The sequence below is a fragment of the Cyrtonyx montezumae genome, unplaced genomic scaffold (genome assembly GCF_038088225.1).
Source record: "Cyrtonyx montezumae isolate F1298 unplaced genomic scaffold, pur_monq_1.0 scaffold_3, whole genome shotgun sequence".
Lineage (NCBI taxonomy): Eukaryota > Metazoa > Chordata > Aves > Galliformes > Odontophoridae > Cyrtonyx > Cyrtonyx montezumae.
In genome coordinates this window covers 159,983,848-160,007,718 of record NW_027072034.1, presented here as the reverse complement: position 1 = coordinate 160,007,718, position 23,871 = coordinate 159,983,848, and the positions used below count along the sequence as shown (strand labels likewise).

General features: G+C 43.5%; 1 protein-coding gene across 2 annotated transcripts in view; it reads right to left on the bottom strand.

Annotated features, from left to right (window-relative positions):
• Positions 1–8,873: 8,873 nt before the first annotated feature.
• The window catches only part of EXOC4 (exocyst complex component 4), a 406,844-nt gene continuing 391,846 nt past the window's right edge, over positions 8,874–23,871 (bottom strand). For both annotated transcript variants that reach the window (XM_065743825.1, XM_065743826.1), the window contains one exon: positions 8,874–10,221. In XM_065743825.1, the coding sequence (XP_065599897.1) occupies positions 9,984–10,221 (238 nt within the window). In that variant the 3' untranslated portion in view covers positions 8,874–9,983. The remainder of the gene's footprint in view (positions 10,222–23,871) is intronic.

The following is a 23,871-nucleotide window of genomic DNA, read 5'->3' as shown; positions in this document are numbered from 1 at the left end:
ATCCTATCCTATCCTATCCTATCCTATCCTATCCTATCCTATCCTATCCTATCCTATCCTATCCTATCCTATCCTATCCTATCCTATCCTATCCTATCCTATCCTATCCTATCCTATCCTATCCTATCCTATCCTATCCTATCCTATCCTATCCTATCCTATCCTATCCTATCCTATCCTATCCTATCCTATCCTATCCTATCCTATCCTATCCTATCCTATCCTATCCTATCCTATCCTATCCTATCCTATCCTATCCTATCCTATCCTATCCTATCCTATCCTATCCTATCCTATCCTATCCTATCCTATCCTATCCTATCCTATCCTATCCTATCCTATCCTATCCTATCCTATCCTATCCTATCCTATCCTATCCTATCCTATCCTATCCTATCCTATCCTATCCTATCCTATCCTATCCTATCCTATCCTATCCTATCCTATCCTATCCTATCCTATCCTATCCTATCCTATCCTATCCTATCCTATCCTATCCTATCCTATCCTATCCTATCCTATCCTATCCTATCCTATCCTATCCTATCCTATCCTATCCTATCCTATCCTATCCTATCCTATCCTATCCTATCCTATCCTATCCTATCCTATCCTATCCTATCCTATCCTATCCTATCCTATCCTATCCTATCCTATCCTATCCTATCCTATCCTATCCTATCCTATCCTATCCTATCCTATCCTATCCTATCCTATCCTATCCTATCCTATCCTATCCTATCCTATCCTATCCTATCCTATCCTATCCTATCCTATCCTATCCTATCCTATCCTATCCTATCCTATCCTATCCTATCCTATCCTATCCTATCCTATCCTATCCTATCCTATCCTATCCTATCCTATCCTATCCTATCCTATCCTATCCTATCCTATCCTATCCTATCCTATCCTATCCTATCCTATCCTATCCTATCCTATCCTATCCTATCCTATCCTATCCTATCCTATCCTATCCTATCCTATCCTATCCTATCCTATCCTATCCTATCCTATCCTATCCCATCCCATCCCATCCCATCCCATCCCATCCCATCCCATCCCATCCCATCCCATCCCATCCCATCCCATCCCATCCCATCCCATCCCATCCCATCCCATCCCATCCCATCCCATCCCATCCCATCCCATCCCATCCCATCCCATCCCATCCCATCCCATCCCATCCCATCCCATCCCATCCCATCCCATCCCATCCCATCCCATCCCATCCCATCCCATCCCATCCCATCCCATTCTATCCTTCTGTACTCTACTCTACTGTACTCCGCTCTGCTCTGCTCTACTGTACTCTACTGTACTGTACTCTCTACTCTACTCTACTCTACTCTACTCTACTCTACTCTACTCTACTCTACTCTACTCTACTCTACCCTACCCTACCCTACCCTACTCACATGCTGGGCTGCAAACAACAAGGGAGGGCTGACCTCATTTGGCCAACCAATGTACTCTGGCTTCCTACTGCCATCCCCCATTCAACAAGCACAGAAGAACCGTCAGCCAACACACAGACAGCAAAGACTGAGCATGTACAAACATCTGCTCTCTGCAAACCTGAAACACCACTTAAGTGGAGCCTTATACTGCACAAGCCTCTTCTGAGCTTTCTGGGTATAAAATGCTGCTGCAGTGAAATAGGACAGTTTTGCTACTTCTTTCAACTGGCATGGAATTTTTTTACCTTACTTCCCATATTTTAAAACAGAGGGCAATTGGGTCACCCCCAAGAGAGGTGGCACACTTTTAACCCAAGTTGCAGAAACATTTATCTTTCAGTGGGGCTTGTTCAAAGGATTTTTAAAGGGCTTCGAGCTGTCTACAAGCTGGGCAAGCTTTGTGCTATGGAAAATCTATGAAGTTTTAGGCAGAGAAAACTGCAGAGTACCTTATATTCCAGCCGATGGCTTTGGCTGTCTGACATCCAGCAACCACAAAAAGAGGAGCACGCTGCCAACAAAGCCAGGTCTCTACTGCATCCAGAAGCACCTACAGCAGCAGAAACCCCCATAGGGTGCGTGGGATGTGTGATGGGACTGAGGACATCGCTGCAGTCAATACAAAGCACAATAGTAACACATTAGCTGTGGCTGGGCTTAAATTCATTTACTTGCATGCACATGCAATACCTCACTGCAAATATCTCTTTGTTCCTCAGAGTACACAGGCAGGTTAACATTAAACGAGCGGTGGGCTGATGGAAGGTGTGAAGGCAGCTGAGATGCTTGGATTAGTGTGCATTAAATTTGCAGGAAAGATACTTGCCTGAGCTTCAAGCTGTCCAAGAGGCAAAGGCAACATGTAATCAAATTAACAGCTAGATGGGCAGCTGGTCCATGTAAGATGGGGCTGGAGATTTCATGGAAACAGATGATAAAAAAAGGGCAGGTCCAGATAGAGTTTAGATGGGCTGCCATCGAGCTTGGAGCAGTGCCAGGAGGGCTAATGAGTTCTCTGCATGGAAATCTCCCAGAGTTTATTTCCTACCATCTGGAAAATGCCTGCCCTTCCACTGGGATTTGCTATGATTCAGATAGGAGTAGGGGTTATTAAAACCTCAGAACCACGCTTGTCCTCTTTCCTTGTCCCCTCCCCACCCCATCTGTTTGGCTTTGGTGATGCAGGGACTGGCTGCTGGCTCATGGGCTCCGAGTTGAAACAGCTTCTTTAAGACCCAGCTCCATGGGGGATGGCAATGGGAGTGAAATGAGACTCACGTATTTTGGGCCAGAGACAGATTGTTCCTGAATGGGCTAGTAAAAAGAAAAAGAAACATATTTGAAAATGCCTACGTGGTAATGGTAGTTTTAGTGGAGGCAGAACATGTGTGGGGGTGATGGGAAACGTCACCCTTCTTTGCTGCACCCCTGGTCCAGCACAGCATGTCCAGCCAGGAAATTATCTTAGACACGACATGTTCTCCTTCCCTAGCACCTAAGACAAAACCTGAGCTTTTCCTACAGAAATTACTTAAAACAAGTTGCACATGAAAGGCTTATAATGGCCAGCTCAAATGACCAAACGCTGGCTTCCCATCTTCTGCTCGGAGCAATATCTATTTTTATGCTGTGGATTTGTGCCCAGAGCTAAAGATCTGTGCATTTCCCTTCATTTCTTCTTCACCTCCCTATGTCTCTAGGAACTGCCATCACTTTTGAGCTTCAGTTTTCCCATAGTCCTGGGTGGGTACCATTTCCACATCAGGCTTTGGTGTCCCAAGCCCCAAAATATTAGCCTATATTTCTGGCCTGCTTAGTTATTGCATGCATGGAAAGCTAGGCTGTCCAGGAATAAAAAGAAACCATTTGCTGACAGCCAGTTGATACCTGTGTGTTGTGGTTCAACCTGAGGGACTCTGGGGGTTTGATTTGGGGCTCATATCTTGGAAGTCATCAGCTGAGTTGCCATCTCTGTGTTTCAGCCACTCCTATTCAGCCTTCCCTTCCTCCATGTTGTGCACACAGCATGGGTAACCCTTCTATGAGCACTATAGCTGTATGTGCATGGATATCTCAAGGTCCCCACCATCCAACCTCTGCATTCAGTAATACGGAGGGACTGTTCTGATGGGATGGCAAAAATGACGTTCTCTATTTGCCCAGTGCTTTGGGGGCAACCAATTGATGTTTGAGGAGTCATTAAAAACAAGAACTGTTCAAAGACTGTCCTTCTATCATCAGCTGGGAAGGAGCTAATCATGCAGATGAGAGACTTTACAGTTCCCTTAAATGCCTGGGCTTCTCTTCTGAGTGATTAATGAGCAATAGCTCAGTGTGTAGGCTCAGTTATTCATAGCCTCATCTGACATGATCCTGTTCTTCATGTGAGAAGGGGGATTTCTGGATGCACCAAGGAGAGATAAATCTTCTAGACTGATATTCAACCAGGGAATGAGAACAGAGGAGGGTAAGACAAAGGGCAACCCATATCATGGCCAGCATGGCCTGGTGAAGATCAACATTTTGAGGTGGCCACAGTACCAAAACCATGTTTGAAAGAGCCCTCGTTGCATTCAACTTCTCAAACTTAAAGCTCAAGGTAGGGGTAGTAGTAGTTCAGACAGGTGAGAAGTGCCCCTGCTTCTGCTAATGAAGGAGAACCCATTAATCTGCTGATCCCAGAAGGCCTGTTAGTGCCCAAAGGGGCTGATGTGGCAAAAAAGGGTGAGAGATATTCCCTAGACATCCAATCTTAGGTTGTTCCATTTCAGATTGTGTGTGTTTGTGGTGTGAATTGTTTCCCAAATTCTCCTGGCTCTGGAACAGCAAACACTGAACTGAACATGTGAAAAAAAAAATATATCCAGAATTTAGCTCTAAATCAGCAGTTATTGTCCTAATAAAACCTTCCCAATATCGACAGAGGGAGCATTTAATACTCAGAAGCGTTAACGGCAAACGCTGGCCTTAAACACATTGATTTACAATTCAATTATAAAAACAATCAGCTCCCAAATCCATGCCACATGCAAAGCAGATTTATAGGAAGCCCTGGCACTCCGACAGTGTGGGAGTACTAAACCCCATGCAAACTCTCTTGGCGATTCACCGATAAGTACTAGGCAATAAAAGGACCCAGCTGGATGAAAGGGGGAACCTGAAATGCTGCCAAGATATTCCTGAGCAGGGAGGGAGAAGCGAGGTGTGAAGCAGGCATCGTGCATACCACTGAGATCCGACTTCAGCCAACTCTGCAGGCGCAGCTTTTCGTGGTGATGGTGGGGCACAGTGTGCAAGCTCTCGACACTAGTGGGAGTGATTCAGGCTGCCTCTTCTTTCTCTTTCCTTTTCCCCGGGCCTGCTTTTGCCTCTCCAGTTGTCAGAGCTGTGATGATAGCTGGGTGCACACTGAACTGCAGCAGTGGAGAGATTTGTCTGCGCCAAATGTATTTCATGCTGCAACTCCATAGAGGAAATAATAACAAACACTGGAGTCTGAGACCCTAACAGTCCAATTTTCTCCACTGATTGCCACTGTGCCTAAGCCCAACAGAGTACATAATGAACAGTGATGTGATGAACTTCCCAGTAAGTCGCTCCTGATGAATTTCAGACAGGTCACCCAAAAGCAAATTTAATGATTATATGCTGGCTGCAGCCACCTCATTTTATTTTTTATTTTTTTTTTTTTATTTTCTCCTGGCTCAGTGGTTAGCTTCAATCAGCAAAAGAAAGAACAGAAAATAAAGTAAAATGCCTCATTTCTGAGCACGTTCCCCATTTGAAGCAAAAAGGTAATGTGAACTGCAGGGCACAGACAGCTTGGATTGACGAGACGGATTTGCCCAGCAGTGAGAGCATGGCTAAAACCCCAGGGACCGTGGCTTGGAGATCATCATTTGACTTCCCTGCATCTCAGCTTCCTTTTGAGTTTATCATCCATCACGGCTGTTATGAGTACAAACTCTTCAGGGCACAACATACCCTGCAATGCACACACGCAACAGTGGACATCCAGCCTTGCCTGAGGCTCAGGTTGCTGCTGTGATATAATTGATATGGGTCACTGGGTATTTAAAGTGTAGTGGGGAAAAAAAACCAACAAAAAAAAAAACCAACCCAAACAACTAAGCCTGGGGTAATAAATTCCTGAAATGAGAGCACAGTCAGCTTAGTCACGGAGGTCTGTAGCGATGAATGAGGCTTGAACAGCATAGTGTGTTCCCACTGTGGGAATTAATCCCCAAGACTAAGGATCAGTGCGTAAGTGGCCACTGCTCATTTGTGTGGCTTCTCCACAGCTCAGCTCAGGAAAGTGACTTCGTTTCCCCTCTACAAAAAGTTCCCCAGTTGCTTAAGAGAAATAGGATTGACATTACTGCAGCACTGATTTCCTCTTGGCAGCTCTCCCCCGCTCTCTGTCTGAGTGCCCTCCCCTTTATTGCCATGTACCACATTGAGAAAGAAATTTGCAATTATGACTCGTGCTAATAAAACAAAAGTGCAGCCAGTAAAAGGCAAAAAGAGAGACTCTGTAGAATGACTGCTCAGCAAACCTTTCCAGCAGCAGCACTGTCTCTCAGTGCTGCACTCATCACATCTGTGGTGTCTTTTGAGGTTGAATGGACCCACACTGTAACATCTCTGGCCCCTGTGTATATATATGGATATATATTAATATATATGCATGGAAATGTGTGTGTGCACATACATGTGGTTGTATATGCATCTGTTGATCAGACAGCTTTATATTCTCCTTAATCAAGAGGTTGGCAAGAGGGGGGAGGTACTTGGGAGAGGATGAGCTGGTGAGTGATACACAACCGTGGCAGGAGCAGGAGCAATTTACTTTACCTTCTATTTCTGTGTCTGGCACAGGCTTCAAAACAGTATGATAATTAAAACCCAGTAAAGATTACGAGGCTGTAAAGGGGAAATTGTGAAATCCTCATGAACTTTTACAGCTCCCATGAAAATATTTCATTTTGTGGTCTGGAGGAGTATTTCCTTGTCTCTTTAAGCACCAAAGGGCCACATTCATAGAACAATTACTTTCTAAGGGCTGGCGGAGCTGATAGCGTTTCACACTGCATTACAAACAACATCCCTAGGGGTTGTCCATAAACCATTGTGTCTTGTGGGGTTACATGAGGACTACAAAACCACTGTAGGCAAGAAGTGGTACAGAGAAAAGAATAGCAAACGACACCTGTCGTCTCCTAAGGAAGTTTAAGACTGAGGATGGGTCCTGCTTTCTGGGCAGAAGGGTACGTCATCCTATATAGCTGTGCACAGAATCACAGAATCAGAGAAAGATTAAGGACGGAAAAGACCACTAAGATGATCAAGACCAACCACCAAACCATCCCCACCACACCCTAAGCCATGTTGCTAAGATGAAGGGTGTTCCTGTGGTCTTTGCACAGTTTCCAATACCCTCACAGAGTTTGTTTCCTTTGGGAGCCCATCATTTGCCCTGAATGTGTTACAAATGCCCTGTCTGAATTAGCGTGAGTGCATTCCAGATGCTGAAATGGAGAAATAGTTACCAGAGGACAAAATGCTGAAGTAAGGAAATGTAGATGCAGCCAAGGTAATGTGAGAGTTTCCCAAGGGCTCTGGAGACTTGTGCTTGTCTTGAATTTGCAAGAACTGATAAATTCAAGACAACCAAAGCCTGATAAATCTGCACCGTACCACAAGCACACATACACTTCACCAAGGAAGTTGTATGACTTGGACAGTACTCAAGAATAGAAGCATAGACTCATAGAATTGTATAAATTGGAAGGGGCCTTTAAAGGTCAACTGGTTCAACTCCCCTGCAATGATCAGGGACATCTATAGCTTGATCAGGTTGCTCATGGCCCTGTCCAGTCTAAGCAGAAATATCTACAGGGATGGGGCATCTAGCCACACCTCTAAGCAACTTGTTCCAGGAACATGGTGGCTGCTATATGGAGATGAGGAGTTCAGTGTTATAAAGACATATGATGACATAATGTGTTCTCAAGAGCCTTTCCAAACACATATTTAGAAGCCAGGGGTGTATGAGTACCACCTTTGGGTTTGGCCTCCCAGCTGTGGCTCCAGGTGGGTATGAATGTCTGTGGACTATGTGAGATGGTAAGCCAACCTGTTGTCTGAATAGTTACTTACTGTTAAATAAAACAGCTTGACTCTACCCCCAATAACAGCTTAAAGAACACAAGACGTTCCCAAAAGATCTGTCCCCCACCTACTCAATCCCCTATTAGTGTGAGAGGATTGCAATACACGCCAACAAGCAAGCCAGACCCCTTACAAAGGGACTTGCTTGTTCCAGGCAGGCTTGGTGCCAAAAGAGCCCACTCATTGCTCATCTTGTCCAGGTGCTGTAGCAAGAGGGTTGCTGCCATGCCATCCCTGGTATCTGGAAATGCACATTTGGTGTAATTACCTCAATTGCAAAACCTTTTCTTTTCTTGACCCCACAATCTACATAAGTCCCTGCATGTCATTGCCTCTCCACTCTCTATAGTCATGCCACGCTGTTCGTGCACCATGCAGTCCAGCATATTCCTTCTCGCACCTCAAGACAGTGAACAGATCCCACCTAGGACTTTGTATTTACTGTTTGTGGTGGTGTGATGAACAATGTCATGTGTAGTTCAAAGAAAATTCTTCTAAATAATTCACTTTGGAAGAAAACAGACTCCTACATTTGAAATTTTCTTGTTTTCATGTAATTTGTCGTGGCATCTACCAGCACAGCTGCTCAGTGGGTGGAAAATGTGGACTTCAAAGCTTGAGTTCAGCCATGTAAAGATGAGGCAGCCTGAGATTATTAAGCAATTATAGACAAACAGAATCCACAACAGTTTGACTCTGAGCCACAAAAGCCCAGCCTGAATTCATAGCTCCTCACATACCTCATAGGGTCTGAAATCTATCTTACATCTATCACGCTGCTTCTTTTCCATCCTCCTATGTCTGGATGCATAACAGGCTCCTTTCTTGCATCCTCACTGCAGCACATCTTGGATGCCATAGTTAGTGAACACACATCTCACGTGTTACCCCAGGACGATCCCGTATCATTATACCTGACCATGGTGGCTGCTCTCCACTCTTACTCATGCAAATCTGTCACGGAAAGGAATGAACTCTTGGATTTAATAGCCAAGACTGACATGAAAAACTGGGCTCATGAAAAATAAAAGAGAAAAGAAATCAGAAGATTCCTAACAATTAGAACTATTGGGTTCTACTTTTAACATGGACATAGAAAAGCTTCTTGTCCAGCTGTGGCAGCTGGGAATTGGACTGACTGATTCAGAAGACGGCTTCTTGGAGGAAACACATACGACTTTGGACCTGGAAGAGAATCTTTTCAATACCACAAAAGTTCTTAAAAAAACAGAGCACAGGAGCCTTTGAGGAGTCCTCAATTATCTTTTAATTCTAAAGTTTCAAAACAGATGCACAAGCAGTTACACAGCTCAGAGAGAACCTGTCTCAGAATGTGAAACCCAGCTGGGTTGGCTATCCACCTGACAAATACAAGTGCAGTGTATCCTTGGTTTGGGGAGCTGATGTAAACTCACCAGCCCCAGTGAATAAGTATTACCAGGCAGGTACAAATAGCCAAGGCAGGACAGAATGGTGACCTGAGCTCTCCCCATACTGCAAAGCTGAAATGTGCCGTCCTCCTGCTGTTGCTGATCATTCAGTGCTGAGCTACATCAGTGCCTGTGTGTCCTTCCAGCACATCAAATGGTGATTAGAAAACTTCTTCTGAGCTAGGTACACTCTGAAGATATATTCAGAAACAGAGAATTAAGTTCTGCTATTACCTTTATACTGACAATTTTCTCCTACATTCACTATCATCCAGTGCAGTATGAGCTGCAGAAACTGATGCCATATGGCTCTGTGATAATGAAAAAGTAGAAGTGGAAACAAATGGTCCCACGTTACCTCCCATTACGAGAATTGGCTTAGTATTTGGAGTAATAAGCAGCTAGATCTCTTTGCAGTGGAAACAGCAGAAAACTAAATGTATCTATGACTGTCACTGCAAAAAAGGTACTGGAAGAGCTGAAACAGGCTTCCCATGCAGCAACCCTGCTGGAAATGCTTTGAAATCATGATCCCACATACTACCAGCAAGTAATGTCATGGTGCTTTTCACTTCAGTGTGGTCTGAACTTTTAATGACGGCTCTGGCCTCACCCAGTGTGAAATCTCTTTTCCCATCCTGCCTTACAACCCAAGGCAAAGCAGCAGCGACAGTGCAAAGCCAAACATTCTACCTAAGTGTGATTCTGTAAATCTCCACCAGGATGCCTGTTCCTCCTGCAGTGCAATCACTACTGGGAGAACACGGCAAGGAAGCATTATGTGATTACACATCAACCCCTCCCCCCCACCCCAAGAAAACCCCGAAACCAAAGTTTAAATTGCATTTCCTTTCTTGCTTGCAGAAACAGAGGTCTGGACCTGCAACCTGACAGCCCCTGCTGCTCACTGTGGCTGAGTAGATTAAACAGTGGTGATTTTCTTGTCCTTGGTGGCCTGTTTGATAGCAGCCTGCTCACAAATGATCTCCTTCAACCTCTGCAGCCTCATGTTCTGTGTGGTTTGGTCTCCCACACCCGTCTGGCTTCGGTGCAGTAAGTTCAGGGCGTAGATGTATTCCAGCTCTGTGTACTTCACACCTTGATCCACCAGCAGGTTTAAGAGCTCATCTGCTGTGTTGTACAGCATCTCATAATACTGCCTGGAAAGCAAGCAAACAACAAAACCACACTGGTGAGCACTGACATTTGATGCTCCAGATCTTTAATTCTATAGGATATCATCAGTGATAATGTTTTACTCAGCAGTGTCGTGAGCTGAGAAGGCTGCATCAGATGCTGCACAAGGAGAGCACAAAGGCATTCTTATTTAACACAAAGTTAAGTGCAGAAGTAGATGTGAGCAAACCTCCTACCCTCCCTACTCCCAACACTCTTCCATACTCAAGTAAAACACAAATGATGGGGAACTGAGGGATTCTTTTTCCTAGTTGTTACCTTCTGCCGAGATGCCACACATCCACGCTCTGTGCCTCAGTTTCCACATCTGTACTAAGGGGAAAGATCTGCTCTTACAGGTCTGTGGTCTAGATAATGCCAATAGAAAAGCAACCTGTCCAGGGGAAGCTAAGCAAATGTAAGGTTTTACAAAGCTCCCTTAGGCAGAGGAGGTCTCAAACCTGGGCAGACCCTTCGAAGTCAGAAATAAGGGGAAGCTTCTCCTTTATGACTCCACAGTACTGAGATCCAGGGAGCAGTGAAGCTTGCCTATGTGTTTCAGTCTGTTTGGGGTATCAAAACAAGTACAAAAAATGGTGCACGGATGAAAAATACTCCTTTTTCTATAGGAACTGGTAAACTGTATGGCTTGCACAGATGTTACAGACCCTCATAAAGAAACAAGGGTCTGAAATGCCCAGGGAAGAAGTGAAAATCATAGAATCACAAGGTTGGAAAAGACCTAAAAGATCATACAGTTCAACCGTCCACCCATTACCATTGCTACCACAGGATACTAAATCATATCTTGCAGCTCCTCATCCAGATGCCTCCTGAACACTGCCAGGGTCAGTGACTCCACCACCCCCCTGGGCAGGACATTCCAGTGCCAGACTGTTCTCTGAGAGAAAAAGTTTTTCCTCGAGTCTTGGTGTGATCAATTATTTAAATAACCCAAGAGAAAGGGCTCCGGGAAAAATTATCCCTTCGTTCCCTCTCTCTGCTCTTTGACTACATTAAAATAACAATCAGGGCAAACATGGCAAAAATGCATATGAAATTTCTCTTGTTCTTTACTCTATAGGCTCTTCAGTTTGGCTCAGATGTGCTTTTGCAGAGCATGCAGTGTGCCAGCAGACTGCAAATCACTGCAGCAATGACTGTAACTGGTTGTGACAAAACCAAGTGTTTGCAGCTTCTTGGGACACGCCTGGTTGTGTGGCCGAGGCTCCTGGGCTTCAAAGCTCTGCATTTTCATCCCTTCTGTCTCTTTCTAGACATTGCCTGATGCTGTGAGCTAAGACTTTGCTCCTGTGGCTGAAAGTGCAGCAACATCAGGGCTATCAGAGACCAAGTGGGATAAAGGGCTCCCACCTAGAGGACGGGGACTCCAAAACTGACAATTCCAAGAACAAGGACTGATAGGATTTGTGTTCTGTGGTCAGAGGTGAAGGAAAATCCTGAAACTGGAGGAGGACTAGTTCTCCAGCATCATCAACAGCCCTAGGGATGGGCTCTGGTACACACTGCTGTCCCTAGAAGCAAGGGAAAATGGGACTGGCTAATTTTTGCTTCTTGAGAACACAAGGCACCATCTCTAGCGCCGTTCAAGAAGCGTTTAGATGAGGTGCTAAGGGATTTGATTTAGTAGTTGGGTAGGGATAGTGATAGGAGGATGGTTGGACTAGATGATCTTGTAGGTCCTTTCCAACCTAATGAACCTATGAACCTATGAACCTATAAGATATTCCATGATTTTCCAACACAAGATATTCTGTGATTTCTCTTGGAAAAAGAAAGGGGAACCATGCAAGCTGCTTAAGAGTAGCATTGGTATGAGCTGTTCAGCAGCAATTTTGATCTAAGGGATCCCCCAAATCCCCTAAGCTTAAGAGTAGGATTCCAGACTGTACATCTCTAAAGGCAGTGCATATGTAAGGATGGGAGAGACCCTGTACATCCTTCTATCAGCTGCTATTTGCAGATGGCATTTGGGTAATCCCTACAAGCTACAGACTCGTCAGCTCTTGTGATGCTGATAATGCAGAACTTCACAGAGTGACTGAATATACCTACATGGTTCAAGTAAGAAGCATTCTGCAAGGCTGATTTGGTCCCTTGGAAAGCCACAGCATCAGATTTTCTCTTTTGATAAAACATCAATAGCAGAAGCCACTAAGCTCTGGGGCTGCACTTCTCAGTTCTGGATTCAGAAGGAAGAAGACTAAACCAAACCTCACCTCCAATCACCGGGACAGATGGAGCATAGTTAAACGGTTCTATCTGGGATCTTGCAGAAAGTCCCAAGAGTCCAAATTTGAATGGCAATACCTAGCAGTGGGCTCTACAGCATCCTTTTGGCATCCTGGTGTGCTCACTTAGTGAAGCACAGAGTGCCCAGAAGCTGCTGTGAGCCTCAACATGTTAAAAAAGATTGTTATTTATAAAGCTGTTTCAATACATAGGGAGAAATCTAATCTTAGGTTGACTCTGAGGGTATCGGCAATGCCTCAAGTACAGTTACAGGGACAAGCTATAGAGAAAACAGTAAGCTGCCAAATGCCAGCTCCTGTGGGATTTTGGGAAAAACACAAGAGGGCGTATCTTGGCTGGGGCAATCACTCTGAGATTGAAGGATCTGCTCAAAACATGGAACTACTGGCCTTCCCAAAGTGACAGATGATCCCAAGAGAAGAGCAAGAAGAACACATCCCTCCTACTTCCACCTTTTCCCAGCCATATTCTCAGAGACACACGAACTGTCAGACCTGATATGTTTCTAATTATTTCCCCATCAGGCAAAAATTAAACTCAGAAAATGTCCAACAAGAATGCAATTATACAGAGAGAAAACTGGAGCCTGGAGCTGTGCTGCCAGTTTTGCTCTCATGTGCTACAACAGTTTCCAATTCCTGCAAGGTAAGTCCTTCAGAAAACTTCAGAATGTTTCCTTCAGAACATTCCCCTCTCAGTATTTTGTCTCTACTTTGCAGCAAGGGACCAGGAAGGGAGGAGAAACAACCACAGCCCCTTTGGGCATTTCTCCATCTGTCTGCATCCCTACTGCTTAAATGCCATTTAGATGTATCACTCTGGGGCTCAGCCTTGAGCCTCCCTCATTCTTCGGACTGGCTCTGTGATGGTGAAGTGCAGGAGAGTTTCACTACAAGGATGAATATTAGGAAAAATTTCTCTGAAAGACTGGTAAGGCACTGGAGCAGGCTGCCCAGGGAGGTGGTGAAGCCACTGTCCTTGGAGGTGTTCAAGAAACGTGGAGATGCAGTACTTAAGTGGGCAATACTTGGTGGTAGGTGGATGGTTGGACTAGATGATCTTGGAGGTCTTTTCCAGCCTTACTGATTCTATGACTGGACAAGGTGTCAGTGGGCAACTGGGTGATCAATACCACTTTATACCCTCTCCTGAGATGCTAAAGCTGCTCTGTCTGCAGCAATAGTCAACACTCCGTGCCCTCACAACTTCCTTTCTTCTTAGCCTGTCCTAAATCCTGACTTACTGCAGATGAATTCCGTACCTCATAAACACAGGACTCATCTGCCACTCTGTTCAGGATCAGATTATTTTTTAATTAAAAATTTCCTGCAAAATGGAGAAAAAAAAAAAAGGAGCAAGCGAGACAGTACGAGTGAGCAAAAGGTATGCATTTTTAATTGGGAGCAATTAAAAAACTGCCGCTTTGGCATGGCATTGCCTTTGGCCAAACCTTATTTGCATGAGTAATTATTCACTCCATTACGAAGTCTGCTCAACTTTGCCTCCCTTGTCTTTGAAAGTATTAATAAATATTGATCAGACACACTCCTGTTTGCCTTTGCCCAAGACACTCTGATGGACTCATCTTCTGATGTTATCAAATAATGAAATATGAAAGAGTGAGTGGGATGAGCCTCTTGTTCTGTGATTTTTTATTTAGGCTCTTCATTTTAATTTCAGAAGTGTATTTGTCCCTGCCATTATAAATGCTCTTTTGATTATGAAGAGGAGGTTGTGAAAAGCAAGTTAGTAAGGGATGGGGGAAATAAATGGACGACAAGTGAGGGAGATCTCCATTCAGTGAAATGCTGGCAGACTGCTCTGGTTTTTAAAGTTGCGATTTAAAGCCAGAAAGAAGAATTAATATTTATCAAAAGTTGATTCTATCATCTGACAAATGGGTTAATAAATAATAATAGCAGATTAACATGCCTAACTGGAAAATTAATTTAGTTTCCTGAGCCTTCTGCTGGCTTCCATGTGAGCGCAGTTAAACACGTGTAAGATGATTTAACCTAAACTTGGATCAGCTTAGACATTAAGATCCACTGAGAAGTCTGATACTTGGGTTAAGAAGAGAACAGATCAGAGCTGATCTCAGGAATCTTTACTCACCTAAGTCTGGAATGTGGTTGATGGGAACAAAAACACCTAGGTGACTCAGCTCATCAGGGGAATCTTGTTTGTTACTCGCATAGTTAGTATTTATTTGCATTGTGTTGAAAAGTATAGACAGGGCATCGCTAAATTCATCTACACGGCAAGTGCATAAATGTAGTACAAGTTACAGAACATCTTGTTCTGGGTGCCATCTTCAAGAAATTGGAAGGAAAGATTATTACGAGTAGTCAACATGGATGCACCAAGGGGAAATCATGCCCGACCAACCTGGTAGCCTTCTGTGATGTCATCACCAGTTGGGTAGGTGGGGGGAGAATAGTGGATGTTGTGCACCTTGACTTCAGTGAGGATTTTAACACTGTTTCCCACAGCATCCTTGTAATGAAGCTTAGTAAGTGCAGGATAGATGAGATAGATGAAAACTGTCTCAGCAGCACAGAGATCAGCAGCACAGAGTCCAGCTGGAGGCCTGTAACTAGTGATGTTACACAGAGGTCTGTGTTGGATCTGTCTTGTTCAACATCTTCATCAAAGATTTGGATGAAGGGATGGAGTCCCACCTCAGCAAGTTTGCTAATGACATAAAGCTGGGAGGAGTGGCTGACACACCAGAAGGCTGTGCTGCCATTCAGTGAGACCTGGACAGGCCGAGAGTTGGGCACAGAGAAACCTCATCAGGTTCAACTATTCAAGTGTAGAGTCCTTCACCTGGGGAGGAATAACAGAGGAGGACCTAGGGGTGGACAACAGATTGGCCATGAGCCATCAGTGTGTCCTTTTGGACAAGAAGGCCAATGGCAGCCAGGAGAGTGGTCAGCAGGGCAAATAAAGTTCTCCTTTCCCTCTGCTCTGCCCTGGTGAGTCCACATCTGGAGTCCTGTGTCCAGTTCTGGGCTCCTCAGTTCAAGAAAGACAGAGAACTGATGAAGACAATTCACTGGAGGGCTACAAAGATTACAAGGGGTCTGGAAGAACATCTCTGAGGAGGAAAGGCTAAGAGATCTGCGGCTGTTCACCTGGAGAAGTCTGAGAGGGAATCTTGTCAATGCTTGTAAATATCTAAAGGGATGAAGTCAAATGGATGGGGCCAAGCTTTTTTCGGTGGTGTGCAGAGACAGGAAAAGGAGCAACAGGCAAAAACTGTAACATGGGAATTCCCATACAAACAAGAGGAAGAACTTTACTGTGAGGGTGACAGAACCATGGCACAAGCTGTCCAGAGAGGTTGTGGTGTCCCCTTCTCTGGAGATAATCAAAACATGCCTGGATGCCTTCCTGTGGGACCTACTTGAAGGAACCTGCTTTGGCAGAGACTTCATTTCTTTAAGATCATACAATCATAGAATGGCTTGGGTTGGAAGGGATCTCAAGGATTATCAAGTTCCAGCCTGCCTTCAACAGGCGGGGCTGCTTGTGGGCAGGATGGTAAATACCTGGCTAAAAACCTCCTTTACATTAAGCATTATATTAACATTAGGTTATATTTTGTGAAGATGAGGGGTGAAGGACTGTGTAAGGTATCCAAAATGAAGAGAAAATGATGCTATCACAAGGGAACCCTCACTAGCTCATCTAAGAGCAAATAATTCCCAATCCAAAGCCCAAATACTACCATAGTTAGGTAGGTACTCAGAACTCAGGAAGACTTAGGAGGCCAAGGAAAATCTACCATCATATGAACAATATTTTTGTACTAACAGCAAATAAATAAAGACATATATCACAGATGAAATGCCTCCGAGGTCAAACAAAAAACATCCCATAGGCAAATCAAAACTGTTAAGGCCAATTTACTATCATACAATCATAGAATCATTAAGGTTGGAAAAGACCTCTTAAGATCATCTAGTCCAACCAGTACCACCAACGTTGCCCATTAAACTGTGTCCTTAAGTACCACATCTCCACATTTCTCTAACACCTCCAGGGATACTGACTTCACCATCTCCCTGGGCAGCCTGTTTGAAACTTTTCTTTTTCATTCTGTTAAATATTGGTTTTAAAACAAAACATCAACTTGCCTGAAAGGAATCCATTTTGCAAGGATGTGCTTTTAGTATATTTATCAAAAAAAAGATGGTAACTTGAATTCTTTTCTTGGAGAAAGAGGAAAAAAAAAGAGGCTCTCTCATTAGGAAAAAATCTCTGAAAAGGCAATCAGGTTGAGACAAGATCCTCTGAGGACTATTAATACCATTCTCCATTTAAATGCTAATGCTAACCTATAACCCAAGGCCTGCACACAAAAAAGTTTTTCAAAAGATGGTCAGGTGAATTCAAAATTAAATTCTGATTTCCCTGAGAATGACTTGATCTCTTCTTAAGAGAAAGACCTTCAGACGAATAGTGTGATGTTTCAGAATAAAGAATTTTACTTTAATTATTCACTCATTATACAGGTGGGTGCCTACTCTGTAATAATGCAGACAGAAACAGATTCACAAGGTGGGAACTTGGATCTGGGTGCTGACTTACCCAAAGGGAACAAAAAAAAAGTGTTCTGTGCTTTACCTCTTGCACATTCTGGGGACTTGTACAATACTCTAATAAGAAAACTAGTAAGAAAGTAAAAAAGGTTAAGTATGAACCACTTCCAGACTAAATCTAGACACACACACAAAAAAAACCCACCCACAAGGCAGAACAATGAATACACACTTGAAAAGGAAGAAAGACCAAAGCTGCAGTAATGAAGTCACTTCATTTTGATAAAGGCAGATCTCAATAGAGTTATTACATTTACATATATGGAGGAGGTGAGTGAGTGCAAAAAGGGAAGGTGCAGAAAGAGGTAACTTTGGTTCATGTAATACAGAAGAAACAGAGTTTTGGATCTGAGTTGAATGAGAAGATATGCCCATGGGGGATGGAGCTGATGGTTACTTGGGCACCAGAGATGCAACAGGAGGGACAAGCAGCAGCATGTTAAATTTTGCAAAGCGTGTTCTCAGAAACTGAAATTCCAGTCAATGGAAAACCCACATAAACCAGCAATTACTGTAATGTCTACACCTCATGAAATCTGCAATGATGTTTGCATTGCATCACAGAGTCATTGAGGTTGGAAAAGACCACAGTGATCACCTAGTCCAAGTGCCAACCCATCTCCATCATGCCCACTAACCATGTCCCTCACTGCCACATCTACTCTTTCCTTGAAGACCTCCTGGGATGATGATTCTAACCCCTCGAGCAGCCTATTCCAATGCCTCACCACTCTTTGAGGAGAAAAGTTTCCAAATATGCAACCTGAGCCTCTCCTGGCACAACCTAAGGTCACTACCTCTTGTCCTATCGCTGTTAGCTGGGAAAAGAGACCAAACCCCACCTTGCTACAACCTCCTTTCAGAGAGCTGCAGAGAGCAATAAGGTCACCCAGTGATCGTCATTTTAAAGCAAGAGCCTGCAAGCATAGATGCTGGGTCTTCAGTAATATTGGGAGCTTATGATAACAAAATAGGAATTGTTGCTGGAAGGCGCCTAGTGCATATATCCATTCCCTGTCTTAAACCATGTCCTTGCAGGACACAGCCCCAAAACATAGGAGAGAATATCATTACAAGCTCAGGACACTATTCCAGTGTTCACTATTCCACAGATGAACGTATACACTGTTTTGTCATTTTTTAAAGATTTCCTTCTTGAATTTCAGTTAATCTGGACCAGATCTGGGCACAACAGTAATGTTCATTTTCTGCCTTCTGAAGAAACCAAAGCACTTATGGGGAATTCAGATGGGTTTAGATGTCCAAATTGAAGATGTTATTGCTGTGCTACTCATAAAATCATAGAATCATTAAAGTTGGAAAAGACCACAAAGAACATCTAGTCCAACCATCTAGTCAACCTCAGCTCCTCTTATCACCATGTAAATAAATGGGCATCTCTCAAGTCAGCTTAGGGTGAAGTGAACCATGGCCAAGAAGGACCTATTTGTCACCATGGGCTGTAGAGGGAACCTAAAGTAAGGCTAGACCAGCCAAAAAAATGGCTGTGTGGTGCTGTGATCTACACCTTCTTGAGATGTACCATGGACAACCTCATCCACAGTCTCTTGGAAGCCCAAAAGGTGTCCCATCACCATGCACCATGATTTGGGCAGGAAGTTGAAAGCTTTGTTCCTGCAGCAGGAGAACATTAAGAACATTAAGAGCACTTAAAAAGCCAAAATATGCAAGTGCCCAGGATGTGAAATGGTTTGCAAAAGAGAATATAACACAAGAGGAAGAAATAAAAGTGAATTTATTACATAATGATTCTTCATGTGATATCTCTGCAGATCGCAGTCCTTAATAAAGGCACAAATCTGGGCTGTGATGTTAAGATATGCATTACATAACCACTTCTTTTGTTGTTGTTAATATTTCCTTCTTATTTCCTTCTGCCCATAGTTTATCCCTCATGCCTTGGAGCACCGTGCCCCGTTGGGGACACGTGGCACATGGGGATCTCCACATCAGATGGTGTCATCATGGATGGGAACGCATGCCTGGATCATTCACAAACCATTCCCTGAAAGACAGCAGCCACCCTCATGCTGTGCAGGGATACACAGTAATTACATGGCTTTTTCAAAGGAAGGATAAATCCATTAAAACCCATTAATTTTTTCTTTTTTTTTTTTCAAAAACAATGTCTGAGACACTCCTTGTAGCTCCGTTCTGGCTGCTACTAGGAAGGACGGAATTTCTCACTCTCCAAATGGAACTTTATAGGGTATTAAATAAGCACCCTCAGCACTTATCTAAATCTTTAATTAGTTCTATAATATACTGATGATATCAAGGCTAATTAAATTTATACAGATAAAGAGCAATGAAATTCTAACCAAGTGAGCTGGAAAGTACATATTAAATAGTAAATTTAATGGTTCAAGCAGATAAATGCAATTTTAAATAAAAAAATTAAATTCAATTTGCATGTTGTATTAAAATTGATTTTGAGTGTGCAAATGATTGGAAAAAATCTTTTTAATATATCAGTAAAAGTGCTAATCCAGCCTGTTCAAATATCAGTTATTAATGCCAGCATTTGCAAATAAGCTTACGCGCATTTGCATTTTTACTGCATATAGTAAAAAGAAAAAAAATTATCTATACCATATGCCAGTTTGTAAAGAATATTAAGCAATTTTTTCCCCTTGCCTCATGCATAAATGAGAGGAGATGTGGAAATGAATGTAGCCCTAAAGAAGAGAGTGTCAGCAGTTCGATGGAAACTACTGCAGAGATTGCTCCAGTCAGCAAAAAATAATACAATTTTAGCTACCCTTTGGGAACAACCATTACTGTGAAGAAAAAAAAACCCAAACCACCAACCAAACCCAACTAGCAGGTTTATTTAGGATCAAGTGGCTTGGAACCAGATAAAAAACCCCAATGTTGTAATGGGGGAGATGTTCAGTGGTGCATGTTTGCTGATTTTTAATATGAGTGGGAACGTTTGGTAGTTACTGATGGATGAAGGACACATCTGCTTGTCAGGCAGAACAGGATGCAACACATGAACTGTGAGGTCCACCAAGCCAATATCTGGCTGCAGGAGGCTGAGGTTGACCCTCAGTGCTTCAAATTGCCAATAATCCTTGAAAACTCCTGTTTACATTTCTTTTCTTGCCATCTTTTTTTGTTTGGATTGAATGCTGTAGTAGTGTCAAGAGTTTGGAAACTGAGCTTTAGCTTAGTATGGCTAAACTGATGTAAAAATCGGTATGTTATCATTTGTTTGTTGAACACGTTGATGCCTCCCATGCAAGAGTCCCTTTTTTTGTATTCACTTAATTCAGAGCACTACCATGTTTTCTCCTGGTAGCACTGTCCACTACCTTGTGCAAGTCTAGAAACCTCTGTGGTTGAGGAAGCACAGAAGCACAGAATTATAGAATCGTTAAGGTTGGAAAAGACCACAGTGATCATCCAGTCCAACCACCAACCCATCCCCACCATGCCCACTAGACCACATCTCTCAGTGCCATAGCTACCCCTTTCATGAACACCTCCAGGTGTCCACCACCTCCCTGTACAGCCTGTTCCAATGCCTCACCAATCTTTCTAATTTTTTCTAATATCCAGTGTATGGATTGCCACTTGCTCAACAGTGAGCAAGGTCTATCCATCCAAAAAACCACGCAGCAGCAGCCTCAAACTGTAGCCATGCACTCATCAGCAAGGAGTTACCACCACCACGACCTGAGAGGATTGAGTGCAATGAATTCCCCACTACGAATGGACAAGGAATGGCATGAGGTCAATTCACTCTACACTAAAGCAGTAAAGTTGAAGTGCCTTATGGAGGTTGGTTATTATAAAGAAAACAGGCAACCAACATGGATTTAATACCACATTTTTAGATGGCCAGAAGCTGTGGACTTTACCTATGTGCCCTCTTAAAGAAGGAATTAAAGCTTAAGGGCTTTGGCATTCTTCTCCAAACCATGTTTATTAGCCACTGCCCACACGAACATCTTGTCACACTTAATATGCCATTTCTCAATAACTCTTATGCTTGGAAAGCTTCAGATTTGCAGACTGGATGTATTTATGGCGAGCTGTTATTCATTTGCTCTTGCAGCAATCTTTTTGGTTTCAATTGTTTCTCCAATATGCCTAGGGCAAAAGAGGGGAAAGTAACAGCCTCTCTAAGGCATTGTAGTGGGCAAAGCAAGAAAGTCACTTTCAATTGCTACTTTTTAAGTCTGGTGCTCCTGAAAGGAAGAAGCTGAATCCAGACGAAGCATGGATGCTGCTGTGTGTAGCACTACTGTGGCCTCTCCTGGACATTCTTGGTGAAATTTTACCTCCAACAATCTCAACTTTTTAAGTCAAAAGATCCACAACAGAATATATTTGCTGGGCAGCACAAACCCCTAGCATGTATGACAAAACCCCCATCAAGGCAATGGTAAAACCCATAGCTACGGCTGTGGTTCTATCTCCAGTCTCTAGAGTGCAGAAAAAAACAGGTCTGCTTGTCTTTGCTCATCACTCTTTAGGTACAAGCTGCGAAAGTGTCAACCTCATTGCAAAACGACGAAGGCTTCACAGAAACAATTGGTCCCCATAGAGTGAGGAGAGAATCCCAGCACTGTTTCTAAACTGATGGAGTAGTTCACGGCCACCCAAAGCAGAGAAATCGCTCTGAATCGTTAATTTTATCTAATTCTTGAATCGCATCGTCTCATTGTACAAAACCCCCATGCTACTGAAAGAACTCTGCTGTATACACTGGACCTGTATTTTTTTCTTTTTTTGTATTAATTCAGAGAATCACAAAATTGTAGGGGTTGGAAGGGACCTCTAGAGATCATCTAGTCCAACCCCCTGCCAAAGCAGTGCCCTAGGTTGCATAGGTAGGCGTCCAGGTGGGTCTTGAATATCTCCAGGGAAGGTGACTTCATAACCTCTCTGGGCAGCCTGTGCCAGTGCTCTGTCACTGCACTGTGAAGAAGTTCCCACAGACGTTTGTGGGAATCTAGTCCAACCACCAACCCATGAGCACCATGCCCACCGAACCAGTGTCCCTCAGTGTCACACCTCCATGTTTTTTGAACACCTCCAGGGATGATAACTTCACCACCTCCCTGGGCATCCTATGCTACCTCTCCTTCCAATACATTTTTCCAAGTATCCAACCTGGTACAACCCAGTAAAGGCCACTCCCATGTTGGTAACCTCCCAGCAGGGCCAGCTTCCTCTTGAGTCTCAACCTTTGAATGTCCTCTGGAGACAAAAAGTGCATTTTCCTGGTGATTCTGAGAATCTGCCCATTTGCATGCTACAAGTGAAGGCAGAACAAATTTCACACAGCGTGCCAAACAGTTAACAGATTGTAAAAAAATACAATCATTTACCAAGCTGCACTGGGCTTAAGAAAACAACCGGGAACACGAAGACACTGAATCTTATTATAAAAAGATGCATTTTACATATTGCTTCTTCATAATACAAGCTGTTCCTCATGAAAGCATGGCACTTGCTATTATTTGCACCTTTTTTCTTTTTCTCTCCATTTCTGCACACAAACCAACACGATGTGGAATCCATAGTTAATGTATGACTTCTGTACACACTGGAGGGACTGACTTCAGCTTTAGATGTCAATGCACTTACATGACACTTCGTGAGCAATACTGGTGGGAGGTGAGCCATTGGATTAGGTGATCTTAGAGGCCTTTTCCAACCTTAATGATTCTAAGAATCTATGACACGAGATGCATCTGAATTTTACATCCTGACTGTATTATTTCATTTCAAATCTGGAATACAAACTGTAAAATATAAGGCATGACATAAAGCCTTCAATAAAATCAATGTAAGAGATGACACTGCAGATCATTTCCTGAAAGCAATTCGTGTATGCTGGCATTGTAAGTGTAGGTTCAAACACAGTGCTCTGGATGTAATTATTTTAGTATCTTCCTAAAATACAAGAATGAAGACTTTCAGTCTTCAAGTGAGTGCATGGATTCCTCTTGGCTATGAAGCCCAGGTTCATTACAGGACAGATTTAATTGCTGCATCAGAGTTTGTGTGTCGGTACTCTGCATCTGATGTGTGAAAGTTCAGGGGCGCCAATCAGGCACAGTGCAGATGCCACTCTGCTAAACGTTCTCAGACAGTCTCCATCTGTCAGATATGGTAATAGTTGCACTCAATCAATAATTCACCTCCTTAACTCCATGTTTCCTGCATTTGAGTTGGAATTTTTAACGTCAGCCTCACCACAGGATCCTTGTTGGGCAGACAGGAACTGCCCGATCCACGTTCCCCTGTGGGTTACTGTGCCCTGGAGCCAGTGAACCTTTTGCAGCTGAAGAATCACCTCCCATTTTACTCAGTTCTTTCCTGATTTAGCTGTAAAAATCACAGCTACCCTTTTCGTCTCATAGGTTGGAAGCCAGAGGGTGGTCAGGACAATCAAACCTCAGTATCCAAAATCCAACTCACATGGACCACAGCTTTCCAGGGAAAGCTCATGATGAAAGTCACTAGGGTGGCAGAATACAAAAACCAGGATGCTAATGTATGACTTTGAAGAGTTCAGTGATGACCTGGAGCTGCTCTTCCATGATTCAAAGCTGCAGCAAGGCAACTTGTCTTCATACGAAGCAACTTCAAGCCCGTAAGAACATAATTAGAGCACAAAGCCAGGAGATGGCCTCATTGGTGGTCTGTGTGAGGCTGTGGATTCTTCTGAAGCTACAGGAAAGAAGGGGGGCAGACTCTTCAGTGAGGTCCGTG